A 17,849-nucleotide genomic window follows, 5' to 3' on the forward strand; every position below is an offset into this window, starting at 1 on the left:
AACCCCATACATAAATGGACTCTGTCCTTGCAGACTGAGATGTGTAGAATCATTACAGCATCCTTTTCTGTATTGCCCTTTTAAGGCTGACATTCAAGCCAAACTTCTTAGCCCACTCTTAGTTAATTGGAATGGAGCTTCGGACAAGTGCAAGGTACAACTATGTCTTTCCGGACAAAAAACTGCCACTATAGACAGGCTAGCAAAATTTTTGCAACTGGCTATGAGGCTCCAAGAATTTAAATTTTGACTTTGTTTAGTCATAGTTTTGCACACTATTGCAAACATATGCCAATAAAGGTGTTGTTTTTGTTCCAAGTTAAAGCACAAAGAGAAGGATAAGTCCTCCAAGAAGGAGAAGAGGGATGCTAGGCGCTTAGTCCTGAGCCCTGTTCCGGAGGTCTGTTTAGATCCACCCAACAAGGCACCATCTCTGCACTCAGATTCTCCACAGCATTCCTTTTCTGATCCAGACATAGAAGGTTTGGTACTGGAGGTTTTGGAGCCACAGGCTGCTCCTTCACTCCAAGGTGCTGCTTCTTGGTTGCATCCTGTCCAAGCCCCTCCTGTGCTGTTATCACCATAACACATCCAGAGGTGGATGAAGTTTTGCCAACAAAGAGGCTTGGACTTGTCTGGGAGACCCTTGAAACAGATCTCAGAACCAATGGCTCCCACTTTGCACCAGCCCTTCACCCATCTGTCATCTTACGCTGAATCTGAACTTGGTGAAGAGGATTTGGGTGCTTCCACTTACAGCTTGGAAGCAATGTCTGAGATGTCTCCTGGTGAGAAGGTGGGCAACCAGGAACCATCCTCCCCCAATGATGATTTGTGCCTGCATGGAGAACAAATGATTAGGATGGCCAAGGCACTTGACATTGACATTTCTACTTCTGACAACAGTCCCAAGGATAAAATCTTGAGCAGACTGTATGCAAACTCCCCTGGCATTGTAGCTTTCTCAGTTGTTGGGCAAGATTGTGGCAGACCGATCTCATTGCATCTTAATAGCCCTGTTCTGGCCCCGTCAGATTTGGTCCACAGAACTGTTCAGACTAGCGGGCTCAAAGCATATTCTGCTTCCTCTGGAACCAGACCTACTGATGTGGGGGGTGTTGTTCCACCACAATGTCGAGAGGTTACATCTGACAGCCTGGCTCTTACGCCCCAGGATGTAGGATTGCCCCGTGAGATCCAGGAAGTTCTGATTCAGGCTAGGAAGCTGTCTACACAATATTCCTATTCTAGGAAATGGGATATATTTGAGACTTGGTCTAAAATTCACAGTGTTTCCCCTTTTACCTATCCTAGTGCCGTTAGTGTTGGACTATCTATTATCCTTAGCATGCAGTAGTTTAACTGTCTCTTCTGTTAAGCTACACCTAGTGGCAATTTCGGCCTACCATGACAAAATGAATAAGGCTTGGCTTCCTGCCCTGAAAAACCTCCAGACTAACAAAGGCTACAGTCAACAATAGCCATGCAGATTAGTTTTGGATTTCACACATTACCAGATCATTTCAGGATACAATGCTTCCATATTAACATACCACACTCTCATTAGTACATTATCTTGATACTTACAGGACAATGATTAGCACATTACGTCTGCAGGACAGTACTCAGCTCAAACCCAACCCCTCTCTGACTCTTCCTACACACTTGACACTGAGAGACACTGTCCTTCAGTGTTACTACTCTGAAGATGCCTGCCACAGCTGCTGGCGAAACGTCAGGAAAGAAAATTGTCAAAATGTTATATGAAAGGTTTGTTAAATATGTTTCCACCATTGCCAAAGTTAGTTTTCCAATGGTCTCTCTCTCTCTAGTTTTGTCTCAGCTTATGGGACCTCCCTTTGAGCCATTACGAGAATGTCCACTGGGGATGCTTTCCAAGAAGGTTGCTTTTCTATTAGCCATCACATCCATTAGAAGAGTAAGTGAGCTTGCGGCCCTGAGATCTGACAGTCCCTTCTTGAAAATATATGCTGAGAGGGTAGTTTTATACCCTGGCCTAGATTTTCTCCCTAAGATTGTGTCAAGGTTTAATTTGGGCCAGTCCATTACCTTACCGGTATTCTTCCCTGACCCTTCTCATGAGGCTGAGAGGGTTCTGCATACTTGAGATGTTCGGAAGGCCCTCTTGTATTACTTAGACAGAACGAAGGCCTTTAGAAGGGATAAAACATTATTTATTTGATATGCTGGTCTGAATAAGGGAAAGGCTGCTTCTTCCCAGACTATATCCAGGTGGGTGGTGGCTGCCATTTGTTCTGCATACTGGGCTGCGGGGAAGCCTTACCCCCTGGAAGTTACAGCCCATTCTGCACGTGCTCAGGGTTCATCTGCAGCCTTTCACTGCAGGATTATTTTGGCTGACATCTGCAGAGCTGCTGCCTGATTGGCTGGGGACACGTTCGTGAAGGACTATGCTCTGGACCTGCGAGCAAGAAAGGAGGATGAAGTGTACCGCAATGTACTGAAGCTGTACTGCAGTCATTGTTGCGGTAGGATCGCCTCCCCACCTCCTACTGTGATAGCTTGCTAAAATCCCAAATGTGGGGCCGCACTAAAGACTGAAGATGAAAACAGAGTTGCACTTACCTGTAACTGTTGTTCATCAAAGTCTTCGGTGCAGACACACATTCCCTCCCTTCCTGCCCCGCTGTGAGCTCTCTTCCTGTATCTTGATTGGTTTTTCTAGGAGCTTATGGCGGCATCCAGGAACTAAGGAGGGAAGGGGCGCCCTCCCCCTCAGAGCATGTGACAGTTTTGGCGGAAAAAGCCATCCCGCTCTCTCCGAAGGGGAGAGGCGCCCCCCCATTGTATCTAGGAGGCTAGAAACTTCTACCGATGACAGACCTGTGCAAGTATAGTCCCGAAATGTGTGTCTGTACCAAAGACTTCAATTAACAACAGTTACAGATAAGTGCAGCTGTGTTTTATGAGGCAAAAGGTCCTGCTAAAACATGTGTTGCAAATCCTCCAAGAAGTACGGGTTATAACTATCCTTTACTTATCAGTTGTTTATGGGACTAAAATGCAGAGATTTTTTGCCTGTGTCTGCTGACTTTCCTTTTCTCTTGCTAACTATCTAATATTCATATGTAAAACTTGGCGTACCCTATAGAGTCTTAACTCTAGCCACTTAAAGCAAGGAAGCAGCACCCAGTGTTGTGGATGATGAGATAAGAGATGTAGCAACGGAAATTCTCATCTAACTGCATTCTCCCATTTTACAGGCCACAAAGAAAAGTTTATTGACATCTTTCAGAAGACGCCACTTGGGGAATATCTTGCTGAGCTCTCTGAAAAAGAGAGGGACACTCTCTTCCACTGTTACCTCAGGGACTTCATCCTCCTGACAATGGGTGTATCTTCTTATAAAGAATTAAACGTCAGTATTCCTTTCCTTCTTTCATTCAAACTCCCTTGACCAAAAGGTCTTGAGCAGTAAAAGGGGAGCCTATTTCTTTAAGGAAAATATGGTGGATCGATACTTGGCTACCGACAATGTTGTTTTTGGGTCTTTATCTGCCAGCAAAAAGGGGACTATTTTATCTTTTGTTACGGTGGCAGGTAATTTGATTAAGGTAGCGGTAATCCATTGATTGTGATAGGAATTATATGGGGGGCATTCCAACATCATATATGGGATAATGAACCCACTCTCTTCAGATCACATGGACAAAGCCTATCTGAATAAGGTAAATTGCCATATTTTCCATTTAACACCACTGAAGGGGCGGCATTCAAGCGAGCGAGCATGAATGCTAAAAAAATGTCAGTATTGTAACAAGAGTTGATTAAGTGCTTGGGACAAAGTATGTGTCAATTATAGAATGCCCAGGAGTTGTGTGCTGTAGCATCTGTACAGAACACAAGCGTCATCAGGTTAAGGCTGGTAGGCAGCTATCACTGAGGCTGTTTACCAATCCAATATCAAGAATTTGGTTTTTCTTGAATGAGTTAACTTTTTATCCTAAAAAGCCTCATCTGCATAAGAGAGTGTAGATATTACAACATTATGATTGATTGCGACTTTATTGAGATTTTAAAGCCTTTTTTAAAATTAACAATTTTACAGCTGGGCATGTGATTATGAAAATGAATTAGACTTGTGTTTCAATTTCCAGTTTCTCCAAATGGCCCTGTTATCATGTATTGAAGAAATGAAGGCAGCCTCTTCCAGTGCAGACCAGAATGTGCTGCCCCTCCCCTGGATCCACCTTGGTTACTATCAGTTTAGGGGTCGACTACAGAACTTCTCAAGGATTCTTGCTGTGCACCCTGATATAATCAATGCTCTAACCAGCCATGCTGGGAAAGGAGGCAACATCCCACATCACCAGATGGTAATTTTGATACTCAATGTAGTGTAACTAAATGCGTGCCTCTTCTAATGGTTCTACTTTCTTTGCATAATCTTAAGTATTAGGGGAAGTGCTGATCCTTTTGTGGCAATGTTGGAAGACATATATGTAATAAAGTAGGTGTCTGCTGCAGTCCTTATGGCAGTGGTTCTCAAACTTTTTGAAATAAGACCCACCTCTAAACTTTTTAGGGTCATGTCACTGTAGTGCTGCATGCTGCCAGCAGTGCAGGTTCAGGTGGCAGCAGACATAGGGAGCGGGGCGCACATTGCCTTCTGCACTGTTGGCATGTGGGAGGGGACCAAACTCTTAGAAATGAATGGAGGGGCAAAGGAAGGTGAACAGTGGGTCAGCCCTCTTCTCCTTTTCCCATTGCTGTGAGGAGGGGATCCCAGAACATCCTCTCTGAGTTCAGAGGCTTGGGGTTTTTAAACTACCCGCTAGAGTCATGACCCACCCTTTGGGTCACAGCCCACAATTTTGAGAACTGTTGTTTTCATTTATGCATGCCTTTTTATTGGAAAACACAGAAAACTTCCTTTGCTCGTGTGCACTTCATCACTTGCATGGCTGACACTGCATACATATAAATCTCCTGATGTGTATATATTGAGCATTTGCCACAATTATAAGAAGTGTGGAAATTATACTTCGAATAAGAAAGGTAGAGTCTTGTGGCTCTTGAAAGATTAACATATATTTGAAGCATAAGTTTTCATAAGCTAGATGAAGGAAGTGGCATCTCAATCAGTGGAATGTACACAGCAAAAAGAGAGGTTAAAATGCCATGAAAGGCAAGAAGTATTCCTGTCAGAGTCAGTGCTGTGTACTGAAAGTGGCAGTAGCTCCCCTGGGTTGTTGGAAGGGGTCTTTCACATCACCTGGTACCCGAGTTTCTAGGTGGAAATGCCAGGGATTGAACCTATGACTTTCTGCTTGCAAAGTAGATGGTGTACTGCTGAACTATGGCACTATCCCTCCCTCCTGTGTTAGCTGGCTGATGCACTTGAGATGAGCTTTAGCACATGAAAGCTGACCTTAGAATAAATCTGTTCATCTGTAAGATGCCAGAAGCCTGGTTTTTGTTTTTGCTGCAACAAACAAACATGGATACCTCTATGGAATTTGTAACATAGTGCAGGGAACATTACAAACACTGAAAGATGGAATTGTAATGAATTCCTTGATAAATTAATACATTAGGCTGAAAACAGTAAGAAGAAACTCAACAAGGATTAGTATAAGTAACGTACAAGGGAGGAAAATGGATCTTAAAGAGTTGCTTAAGGAATGTTGTTCTGTTCAATTGAGAGATGGGGAAACAAAGGGACATGTCAGAAAGAAGCCAGTTGTGGTCACTGAGGCTGAGAAGAGTCAATCTAATTATGGAACTGGGAAAAAGAAAGGTGTAAGTGCAGCTGAGGGCATGGTCCATTTCATTAAGAGGTGAGGGCTTCAGAATTCAAAGGCCTCTAGAGATCACTCCATTTAAGAAAACAAAATAAAATATAATATATTTAATCTAATTTCCTTACTGTTAGTAAGTGAAACAGTGAGGTTAGTAATAAAACCTTGTCTATGCGTAGGTACTGGATGTGCTAGCTGCCCTGGCCTGCACTGAAATGTTGGAAGGAAAACTGTTGAAATGCAAGCCACAGATATGGCTGCGGCTGGTGAAGAATCTTCAGATGCCAATTGAACTTGTGTGTACAGCAAACGACTTAAAAAGCAATGCTGGTCTATGTGACCTCCTTCTCCAGCAAGTCAGGTAGGTCACAGAGGCCAAGTAAGGACTTCAGAGTGTAGGGATGCTGTTTGTATGGGGGTGGCTCTGCATCCGTGTTTCCCTGCTTGCCAAGCACAAGCCCTCACCTTGATTACAGGGGGTCTGAATCAGTTGCACACGCCTCAGATCTGGGAGGTCCTTTGTCTTTTATGGGGGCTTTATATAGCATTTTACACGACTTACCTACATGTACCAAAAGTTAAAGATTTGTAGATGAGTGCCAGCTGAAAGGAATTAAGAACTCTGGGTAATACAATAGGTCAGATTGCTGTGCAATTACTTGTATTCCCCAGTCTGGTATTCACCTTTCTACTGACTGGCCTTGCCAGTACCTGTTTCTGAGCCACAAGAGAATAAGTAAGCTATTCAGCTACTCTAGGTCTTCAGCCGCTGGTGTCCAACATAGCTTTTCTTCCTCCACTTGTGCATCTCTTTCATCCTCTCTGCCTCTACAGATTGTGACAGAGGAAACTAGTCTATGGGAGCTCTCTAGGCAAGTAGGGCTTAACAGAAGTGTGAATGGGGAGGGAGGGAGAGCTGTTAAGTGTAGACCAAACTGGGCTTAATATAGTTCACAGAGATCAGACTATAGTTAAAATGAAAAGAAGTTCAATAAGTAAATTAAAAGCACACCGCATAAGCAAGGAAAAATTAAAATAGGTATAAACTCATTTCCACTCTCTGTAAATCTAAAAGCTTATCTCTATCATGTTAATAACAGAGAGACTGTTCAGATCTTAAGTTGCATTCATTTTGGCTGATCCATTACTTTGGTTTCAGTATTTGGGGATCTGAATTGAGATGGACTCCTTCCTCTTGAAGGTGTATAAAATGGCCACCTGCCTCAATAAACTGTAAAGCTTTATTTTGCTTCCTTCCTCCCCTCCCCCATTAGACCCTCCTTCTCTTCCTGTCTGCCAGAAGGCCCACCCTCACCTCAAGGTCCACTTTGGTGAGGGTCATCTGCATTTCTGTGGCATAGAACAGCTCTGCACTAAGGCGGTGATTCATACCAACTTGTTTTTCAGCTTTCCTCCTGCTAACCAGAAAGGAGCCCCTTATAGCTTCTGTGCCTGCACAGAGTGTGACATCATTACCCTGTGGGGTTGTAAATTTTGGTACTAGACTTTGGGGGTGGAAGGTATTTCACCACACTATTCTCATTTTTAATTGAGTTCTCACTGTGTTTTGTCTTTCACACAGGAGTCAGTGGAATCGGGTGTTCTCAGTGTCCCTCTTTGTGGAACATGTGCTTCTTGGAGTAGAAACAGTTATGCCAGAGATGCAGGATCGGGTAAAGAAGTTCACTTTACTTCTTGGCAAAGTAAGAATCCTATTCTTGTTTAGTAAATCTTTGGGACTTATTTTTCCATTTGAAATATGCTTAGGATTGCTCTGTTAACCTTAAGATGAGTGCTGTGTCTGTTCTGACCAAAGTAACCAAATACCAAGAAATTATACATGAATTATAAATAAATTGTGGGTCCATGAAGAATCATGGGAGTAACAAAGCACTGAAAAACCGCTCCAGATCTCCCACTCACTGGGAACTTTTGCAGCTCTTCAACAGTCAAAGTAGCCTAGAGAGGAAGGGCAAGACAAAGAGTGTAGGTCGACAAGATGCCCAAGCACTTCAAAAAGAATTACACATGGCAGCTGCCCACCCCAGCAGCTCTCCAGCACATTCTGCTACAATGCCTAGCTAGAGTAGGAAGTGTTAGGCTGAGTCCCCGGCCACCAGACCATTCACTTCTCGGGCAGATGGTATGTTTGTGCTGGCTCCTCAGATCAGGGAAATGCCGGAACTCCTCCTGCAGATATCCACACCAGCTCCCAAGGTTGTGGGAACAGCCGGTGCCCCAGCTGCCAAAAGAGCCTGACAGGAGCTCCTCCCCCATCCCCAAGGCCTCAGTGGAGACAGGAGTCTATCAGATCACCCCAGCCTCTGCCATGCTGGCCACAGATGAGGAGCCTTTGAAAGCACAAGGGAGCCAGTTTTGATTCTAGCCTGCCAATCCCCTCCACCGCGATTCAAGTGGGCAGGAGCATCCACCTAATCTGTAGGTGGCCCTTCACTTTCCTTTTGATAGGTACTCGACCCTAGACTTTGATGTGGATTACGCATTGATTAAATCTATATCTATAAGGAATTTGAGAAAGGACGCTCTGTAGAGCTAGGATCCAGAGGCAGGTGAGGGGCAGGATGCTAAAGACCCAATTTTGACTACTGCTCATCTGATCGTGTCCCCAGTACTGTATAGTTGCTAATGGTAATTGTATACATTTTCAAGCTGTTCTTCCAGCCATTGAGAAAACACTGATATTCTTGCCTTTCTAAATTCTCACTTGGGGCCCGCACAGTCTTTTAGCATTTGCTCTTGTTCACCCTTTATGTTTCAAAAGATCAAGGAACAGAACTAGTATAGTGAAGTACTGGTGGCCAAAACACTTTGAATGCAGCTTCTGGTGGTAGTAGCAGCACCAGGTTCTCTCCTTGCTTCTGAGCACAGGGCAAAGTAACTGGAGAGCAAATACTGTGAAGGGGATTCACTGTATATGAGCTACTGAGGACAGGAGCTTGCTCAATTCTTCCAGAAGTTGGTGCAGGCAGTGATGACTTGGCTGTAATTATTCTGTCATTAGGATTGATCAGAGCTTTAACGGGTGCATTTTTTATTTGGCTTGAGTCGAAAGATCCACTACAGCACATAGGGGGAACTGCTGTTGTGTTACTTTTTAAAGTACATAAGCTGCTTCTCCTCTCTCAAGTCAACTAGCACTCAACAAGAAAACAGTCAAAACAACTTTAAAAACTCCTGTACTAAAAACAGTGAACACAGTGAAGCTGGTCAGAAAGCTTATCTATCTGGTTTGTGAAAACCCGTCTCAATAAATTAATAGATCTGCAGAACTTTACAGTTACTATAAAGCTTAGAGTTGTGGTTATGTGGTTATATTTGAGGATATTGCCTTTACTCTTGCCTAGAGAATGACAGGATTGTTCTTTGCAGTGTTTCCAGTGGGATTCTGACATTAAAACGCATAAAACATTCACTGCAGTGATGAAGGTACTGTGCCAATGCAAGGAAGAAGTCAGTTTAGCAAGTTGCAGGTAATACCTTTTTGGAATGAGTTCTTTTCCAGTTTGTCTTGTTCTTAGAACCCCAGTTTAGTAGTTTAGTATGTTACCTGAAGCTGTAAAGAATGTGGGCTTATAAACAATCCAGTGTCCTGAGAAACAGGATTAAAAACAAATTCCTAGAAACGTTTTCTGTTATGGACATAGTCACATCCATTCAGTCTCCTAAGACTCTTCAGTTTCACCTGAAGATCCAAAGCATGGGATTTCCTGCTGTGGTAAGCAGAGCATGGTTGGATTAGACAAGGAGCCTCCAAACGAGCCCAAGACGGATAGTCCAACTGCAAGAAGAGATCCCAGTAATTAGTACAAGTTAACAGGTATGCCTGATGATATAAACTAAGATCAGGGAAATCAAATCCTCCTTCATTAAATGAAAGTTGCATCCTCTTTAAAGAAATGTGAGGCGATGAGGAACCCCACATAAATTTCCAAAACAAAGTAGTAACTTTATTACTATATATATGCAAGGTATATAGAAAGGAATTGCACATAAAATAGAAATAATCCTAGGTATAATATTCATTTTGAGTGTATTTACTTTGTCCCTTAGAGACATCAGTCTAAATCTAAAGATTTATCAGCAATTAGCTTGTTAATATTTAGCATAAGCAGATGCATAATATCTCTGGGAATCAGTATTAAGATAAGTAATGACATCTGGGCACCACCGAAAATTTTCCATAGGCAAATACACTCTGTGATATATTGTCTCCCAGTAGCACCACCTCAGATTTTTCTAGTTAATTGAATATCCAGTTAAGTCTCCAAAGGGTATTAATCATATTCATTAAGGCAGGAATGGAAGACTGAGGTTCCAAAATAAATAATAAAAAATCATCTGCATAAAGAATTTTAAATTCCAAGAAGTTAATGTATAAAGCCATGAGTATTATTTTTTTTTGTCTAATCGCATAAGCCAGAGGTTTCAAACATAAATCGTAATAAGAGGAGAAAGAGGGCAACCTTGTCTAGCTCCCCTCTCAAGTGTGAAAAATATGCCATTGCAGTGGGGGGGAAGGGGAAAGGAGCCGGTGTGACCTCCATGCTGGTGTTAGTGCCTGCCACTTGTATCGGCTAAAGTGGCACAAACTCCGGCACAGGGGCACTTACCCTGGCTCTGGGGAGCTGCACGGCAGCACCATGCTCTGGCATCAGCACAATCTCACCGGCAGCACAATCTCACCAGAGCAAGCAGGGGCTTGCTCTGGCATCAAAGGGGGCATTCCCTGGGGCAGAACCTTTTTGGCCCGAGAACGCCCTTTCTGCAAGCACCGAGTTATACCTGCAAAAGGCAGAGGTACGCTGAGGAACTCCATGGAGAGTTCCACGAGGTTTTCTTCAAAATTGCTTTTTCATCTTGCTGCACTTAGCAGCAAGCGACTCTGAAAGCGGTGTGGCTGCGCTATCTCCGGCTGCTTCTTATCCACTACCCCCCCCCCATTAGGATTGGGCTGTTAGCACTGTGGATTTGGGAAATGAATAAAGAATTCTAATCCACTTAGAATTTATGAGGAAAACTTTATGAGGAAAACTGAATTTAGTCAATGTAGCAAAGATTCATTTCCAGTATATTTTGTCAAAAGCCTTTTCAGCATCAAGTGAAAGAATGGCAACTTGATCCGCTCTCCTATTTAAAGCAATTAAATCAATGACCAGCTTAAGATTGTTAGAGCCTTGCCTATCTTGTATAAATCCTATGTGGTCTATATGTACCAAAGTTGTAACAACCTTTTGGAGTCTGTTAGCAAGAATAGCAGTTTAATATCTTAACATCCACATTTATCAAAGAAATAGGCTGAAAATTTGCACAGTCTTTGCCAGGTTTCAGAATAACAGTAATTATAGCATCATATAACGATGATGGCAATGAGCCAGACTCAAAAATCTTGTTATAAAATTGGTAATGTTTTGGAATTTTTAAAATACCTTCAAAGGTTTTGTACCATTCAATTTGGCAACCCATCTGGTCATGGAGATTTGCCATAATTCATATTCATTATTGAATTCTATTCTTAAATACATATTTCCATAACTAACAGTTCCAAAAAGGGAACTACTAAATCCAAATATATATATTTTATATTGACTTCAGCTCTTGAATCCACAGGTATGGTTTGAAGCCATGTCCAATTTGCTTGGGAGATCCAAGGGATCCAGTCAGCCTTCCTTGTGATCATGTGTTTTGTGAGAGTTGCATCAAACTGTGGTTGGTACCAGCACACATGATCTGTCCATTCTGCCTAGCCTGCCTGCCAAATGACTACACATTGAATGTATCCATGAAGCTCAGGTAAATCTTTATCTCTGCTCTACCAGATTATAACCCTGGTAGTAGTTTGAGACTTTGTCATTTCTTTCTGAGGATTTTATATCACCCCTTTGGCCAAGTATTTCTTATACATACGGTGCAAATTCTACAACTGACTAATTAAGTAATTTTTTCACCTATTTTTCCTGCAGTGATGTCATCAACAAATATTCCAAATTTCGCAAGTTTTGCAACAGTTTTTTTATTGATCTGGTTTCTACAATGTGTTTCAAAGACAATGAACCTCCTGAAAAAGCTGTGATCCAAGAACTGTTGAACTTGCTGTTTGCTCATAAGGAAATTTTGAGAGGAGGCCAGAAAGGTATGCTTGCTTACTCCTTTCAGTTGTCCTACCCCAAATACATTGACTTTACAGTTTCTCTAAACTGAGTTTTGTTGTGTTTTTTGTTACAGAAAAGCCAAGAGTGCATACGAAATCTCTTTCCCCTTTTGATGATGTGGTAGATAAAACTCCTGTAATCCGTTCTGTGGTGCTAAAGCTGCTTCTGAAGTACAGGTGAGAACTGTCAGATCAAGAAATTTGAACTTGGTAAATATATCCTCCTGCTTGAAAGGTAGCCACTTGATGCCTACGCTAGATACAATTATTGCTTTCCTCTTTTCCTGGCACTTCAGGATTGGACCCTCACAGAGTTTTTAAACCGCCTCAGTAGGTTCTTGTAGGTTATCCGGGCTGTGTAACCGTGGTCTTGGTATTTCTTTCCTGACGTTTCGCCCGCAGCTGTGGCAAGCATCTTCAGAGGAGTAACACTGAAGGACAGTGTCTCTCGGTGTCAGTTGTGTAGGAAGAGTAATATATAGTCAGAAGGGGGTTGGTTTTGAGCTGAGTCATTGTCCTGCAAAGTATTAAAGGTAATGTGCACATCATTGTCCTGTAAGTATCAAGATAATGTGCTAATGAGGGTGTGGTATGTTAATGTGGAACCATTATATCCTGAAGTGATCTGTTAGCATGTGGAATTCAAGGCTAATCTGCATGGCTGTTGTGGACTGTAGTCTTTGTTAGTCTGGAGGTTTTCAGTAATAAAGACTACAGTCCACAATAGCCATGCAGATTAGCCTTGAATTCCATATGTTAACAGATCACTTCAGGATACAATGGTTCCACATTAACATACCACACCCTCATTAGCACATTATCTTGATACTTACAGGACAATGATTTGCACATTACCTTTAATACTTTGCAGGACAATGACTCAGCTCAAACCCAACCCCCTTCTGACTATATATTACTCTTCCTACACAACTGACACTGAGAGACACTGTCCTTCAGTGTTACTCCTCTGAAGATGCCTGCCACAGCTGCTGGCAAAACGTCAGGAAAGAAAATACCAAGACCACAGTTACACAGCCCGGATAACCTACAAGAACCAATGAACTCTGACCGTGAAAGCCTTCGACAATATTTCACCTCAGTAGGCTTTAAAAGGGCATTGGTGTCCATGGGTTGGACCCGGGGACACTGTCACACCTAGTTTGGCCTTTTCTTCTCAAACTCTGCTGGTTCTTTCTCCCTGCTCCCATTACCTAACTGCATCCTTCCTAGAAATGTCTTTTTATTTAATGTACAATTAATATCAGTAGAAGCAAATGCTTTGTTCCTTAGTAATGGGATGCATTTGTTTCCTTAGTTTCAATGATGTGAAAGCCTACATGCAAAACTATTTATCACAAGTGGAAATGTGGATCCTAGGAGAAGATGATAAAACAGAACTTTATACACTATTTGTGAACTGCCTTGAGGTAAGTCTTGCACTTTTCCCCCCAGGGCACTTTGTAAAGTAGTTGTGGAACCCATGGAGACTGCATGTGAAATTCATGGTCTTAATATTTCCTTTGTTCATGTGTGTTTCCAAATGCGGAGTGTGCTACTCTCCTTTAAATGGTTTGAACCATTTATTTTGTTTTAAGTCTGAAAAATCTGCACTCTTATAATACCTGTATCACACCTCTTGGGCTCTTTCATTTTCTTTTTTTACTTGTGGGAAATCTCAGGTTATATCTAGACTGTAGCTTTTTAGGGAGAAAATTGACCTGACCAGAAGCTGCTTGTGATCTAGACTAGTCAATGTTACCACTTAGGAAACAGGAAAGAAAGTAAAGGAAAGTGAGCTAAGGGAACAGGCCTTTCTCCTTAGTATCCAGCCAGACTCCCACCTACCCCTTCCCCAGCATTATGATTGCATAGTTTTCAAGCTGTTGATTATGAGTCAGGTCAGGAATGTAGTATTCACTGTTCTATGGATACTGTAGGTTGTATATAGCCTTGATATAAACATCAGCATAAACTGTGCTATTTGTGTTCTAGGTCATTACAGAGCGTTTTCTGGTTAGATACACATGGTACTGAATTCTTTAAAAGATTTCAGTTAGCAGTTAAGAAATTAGCAGTTACCAGACTTAATGACGATGGAGTAAATTCTTCCTAAGGAACCCTTGAAAGTGTGGCATGCTTCTTAAATTGGCACAAGGCAACACCCTTTGCTGCCATCAGAGTATCAGAAAAGTGCTCTTTTATAAAAGCTACGTTCCCCCTCCACACCAAAAAAAAAACCCTTTAGAGATGTACAGTAGGTTAATTCTCTGTTCACTTTGCTTTCTTGACGCCTAATTTGATCCCCTCAATTGTAATTAACATGATTTTCAAAGCTGTGTTTTCCAGTTATAACTGATAATTTTCAACTAAATGTCCTCCTTTCAGGATTCCATATGTGAAAAATCAGGAGCATCCTCTGAGGAAATCAAGGCAACCTTTCTGAGGGATGATGGCTACTTCCTGGAACACTATTTTCAGTGGACCAGTCAGGATATCCCTCAGGAAGCTTCTGTTGAGTATTTGCAGGGAGTGGCTCGCATCCGGATGTGCTTGGATAGGGCTGCAGAAATGCTGTACAAACTCCATGGAACAGAAAGTAAGTGGGATGATGGTAAACAAATGAGGTGCTAACGTACCAAAGAGCTACTATATGAGAGAAGTTTTTCTGATACAGCTCCTTCTAGGTGTAGAGTATTTGGTAGAATAAAGAAACCTATGTTTTTATGCTTTAGATAAAAACTTGCTCTGTAGGTTACACCTGCAGTATGTCTTCTGTAGTTCATCTTTCGTGTTCTGTGCAGTCCCGCATTGGATAGAAGTTTCTAGCTTCTAAGGAACTGGGAGGGTGCCCCTCCCCTCTGGAGCAGGAGTGCAAATGGTTTGTTCTGCCTAAACCGTCACATGTTCTAGAGAAGCAGCACCTCCTTTCTTCTTTGCCATGGGCGGGATAAGAGCTTCTAGGCTTTCAGTGTATTAGAATTTGTCTCCACTGATCTACTTCTGTCAGTTGATCTTCCTTATCTTTGAAGTTTCCTTTTCACCTTTTGGTGATCTGCAAGGGGGGAAAAAAACCACTGAAAAGAAGGAAAAAAAGGAAGAAAAAGCTGTAAGCCAGTCTTGGTGGTCTGAGATTACTTTAATTTACCTAACCTGGCCATTGGTTCATGGCCTCACTTGACTGTTTCTCTTCTTCCCACGCTGTTCTCTGCCCCTGCTGGGTCTCTACTTGGGTGGTGAGCTACAATGTCAGTTGAAGCCCTCTTTAAGAAATGCACACAATATGGCACCAAGATGACCCACACCGACAAGCATGACCTGTGTTTGATGTGTTTCGAAGAGGATCATAATGAATCAGCTTGCAAATCATGGCAGCAATTTGACTCCCAAGGCCTGCAGTGATAGGGAACTGCAGTTAGAGGCCATGCTGTGGGAGCCGGCACTTTCGTCCGCTTAAACCTCAAAATCTGCCCAAAGTACCAAGCCACACTTGAGACCCTCCTCTGTTCAGTCAGTTCTGTCCATTCTGGTGTTGGAATCGCACTCCAGACCACTTTCTGTGCGCTCCATTCCATTGGTCCCATGCCTGAGGTTCAGTCTTGACCACCATCGGTACACTCAGTTCCATCAATTCCGGCCTCAGAACCAAGGAAATTGCTCTCTCCATCACTATCATCTGCAGGGCCCCAGAACCACCGGCTATAAAAACTAAAAAGACAAAGCACAAGGAAAGTCAGCATCAAAAGAACATAGGCGTCTGCATCCACCTGCCTCAGGTCCACCACAGTAACAACCTGAGGTCATTCTGGTGACACCCCGCACACCTTCTGTGCATTCCAGTTCATCGGCACAATTGGTTTTGGAGGTGGAGATCGAACTGGCTCCACTGCCACCTAGGGAGGATCCAATTTCCCTTCCACCTGAACTATCAGTTCCAGCACCATGGCCACAGCACTAACTACCACCTCTTTGGCACCCATATTATATGTCCCCAGCCTATGCCCTGGACTGGTCCGAGAACTATGGTTCTATGATGGACCCTGCCCCTTTTCAATACCAGCACGGACAGTGCTCACTGAGTGCAAGGTGCCTGGAACCCCAACAGCAGTTCCCCATGGATCCTATCACCGTAGAGTCTGAAGGCGAGGATAAGGGAATGGCAGCTTCTAGCTACAGCGCCGAGTGCCAGTCAGAACCATCCCCAGATGAGAGGATGGAGGACCCACCATGCATCTCGGCCAGTGAGGATCTTCAGCTATATGCCGAACAAATGTTCCAAATGGCTACATCGTTGGAGATTGATGTCACAACTATGGACAATAGGCCTAAGGATAAAATATTGAGTAGGTTGTTGTTCATTGTTGTACTTCCGTGCAAGCACACATTCCCTGTCTTCTGCCCCACTGTAAACTCTTTTCTATATTATTGGTTTGTTATAGAGTTTTTCCTTATTTGAAGAGAGTCATAGTGGACAAACAGGAACTGAGGGAAAGGGGGCATTGCTCCTTCAGAGCACAGGATGGGAAAACCATTGTGCTCTTGCTCTGGAGGGGAGGGCCCCCCCACTTGGTTCCTTAGAAGCTAGGAACTTCTATTTGCAGCAGGCATGTGCAATACCAATGCGTGCCTGCACAAAAGCTACGTTGATGAACAACAATTACAGGTAAGTGCAACCCTGTTTTTTTCTGGTTCTATCATTATTTGCCCCTTTCTTTCAGTTGTGAAGCAACGGAAAGCATTGCTCTGGCTGCTTGGGTACTGCTCAAAATATTGAACATCAGTAGGTTAGCATGGTTAGGAAATAGAATTCTCTTTGTCTCTGCAGATGACTCTCAGGAACATGAGAAGAAGATCCACCTGCAGAAAGTGAAGCAGTTTTGCAGTAAAAATGACTGGTATAAAATTTATCTTGTCCGAAAGATCACTAACCAGCATGGCCTGGAGTTCACACAGAGCCTTTCCAAGAAACAGCAGTGTCACTGGATATTTCCGACTGAAATAATTCAGCAACAACTGGTAGTGCAAATTTATCTGTATCTTCAGCCTTTTACAACATCTAAATGTCAATTATTGGGCAGTTATTTAATACAGGGAGGGGGGCAAATGGGGTATCTGTTAAGGGGGAACATTTGAAAGCAGATGAATGGGATTCTGGTATATTAAGGTTTGTTGCATAAGCAGAATCTGGTTATCACTGAGCTCTTTTTTAATTTTTTTTATAAGAAAAAATAAAACAAATTATATACAATAACAAAAAACATAAAAAAGAACATAAAAATACAAAAAGAGCACATTATACAATAATCAGTATTACACCATTTGATATGAATTATAAAATACACAGTGCTCAAATACCCACCACCCACCTTAACAGTGAATCCCACCCCCAATAGACTCCCGGAGAAGTGTTTTGACAATATTTAAAATTACATTATACTATTATAATTGTAAAAAAAACCCAATATATTTTATCTATAATTCATTAACTATACTTGTAAAGTTCATTTTCGCCAGTTTATCCCAAAAAGCGACGGCCTTTGACCATGTTTTTTTAAACTCTTCCATATCTTTACCATGTAAAGAATCTGTAAGTTTGGCCATTTGCATGTACATCCACAATTTCTCTCTCCAGTCCTTAATTGAAGGTTTATTTACTTGCTTCCAGTTTTTGGCTATTATAATTCTTGCTGCCACAAAACTATATTGACATATGACTCTGTCACCTCTATCCATATTATCTTTAGGTATTCCCAATAAACAAAAGGCGAGGTCTTTTTTATTTTTATATTTATCAGGTTATTAGTTTCCTTTAATATTAATCTCCAAAATCTCTTGATTTTTTTACAAAACCACCATACATGCATAAACATGCCTTTTTCGATTCCACACTTCCAACATAA

General features: G+C 42.3%; 1 protein-coding gene across 1 annotated transcript in view; it reads left to right on the forward strand.

Annotated features, from left to right (window-relative positions):
• The window catches only part of RNF213 (ring finger protein 213), a 97,585-nt gene that overhangs the window by 57,758 nt on the left and 21,978 nt on the right, over positions 1-17,849 (forward strand). The window contains exons 26-36 of the mRNA XM_056848648.1: positions 3,246-3,400; positions 4,140-4,358; positions 5,963-6,144; positions 7,366-7,486; positions 9,174-9,274; positions 11,412-11,594; positions 11,765-11,934; positions 12,027-12,129; positions 13,268-13,379; positions 14,338-14,548; positions 16,775-16,965. Of these exons, the coding sequence (XP_056704626.1) occupies positions 3,246-3,400; positions 4,140-4,358; positions 5,963-6,144; positions 7,366-7,486; positions 9,174-9,274; positions 11,412-11,594; positions 11,765-11,934; positions 12,027-12,129; positions 13,268-13,379; positions 14,338-14,548; positions 16,775-16,965 (1,748 nt within the window). The remainder of the gene's footprint in view (positions 1-3,245; positions 3,401-4,139; positions 4,359-5,962; positions 6,145-7,365; positions 7,487-9,173; positions 9,275-11,411; positions 11,595-11,764; positions 11,935-12,026; positions 12,130-13,267; positions 13,380-14,337; positions 14,549-16,774; positions 16,966-17,849) is intronic.

Source organism: Euleptes europaea, chromosome 1, assembly GCF_029931775.1.
Source record: "Euleptes europaea isolate rEulEur1 chromosome 1, rEulEur1.hap1, whole genome shotgun sequence".
In the NCBI taxonomy this organism is placed as follows: domain Eukaryota; kingdom Metazoa; phylum Chordata; class Lepidosauria; order Squamata; family Sphaerodactylidae; genus Euleptes; species Euleptes europaea.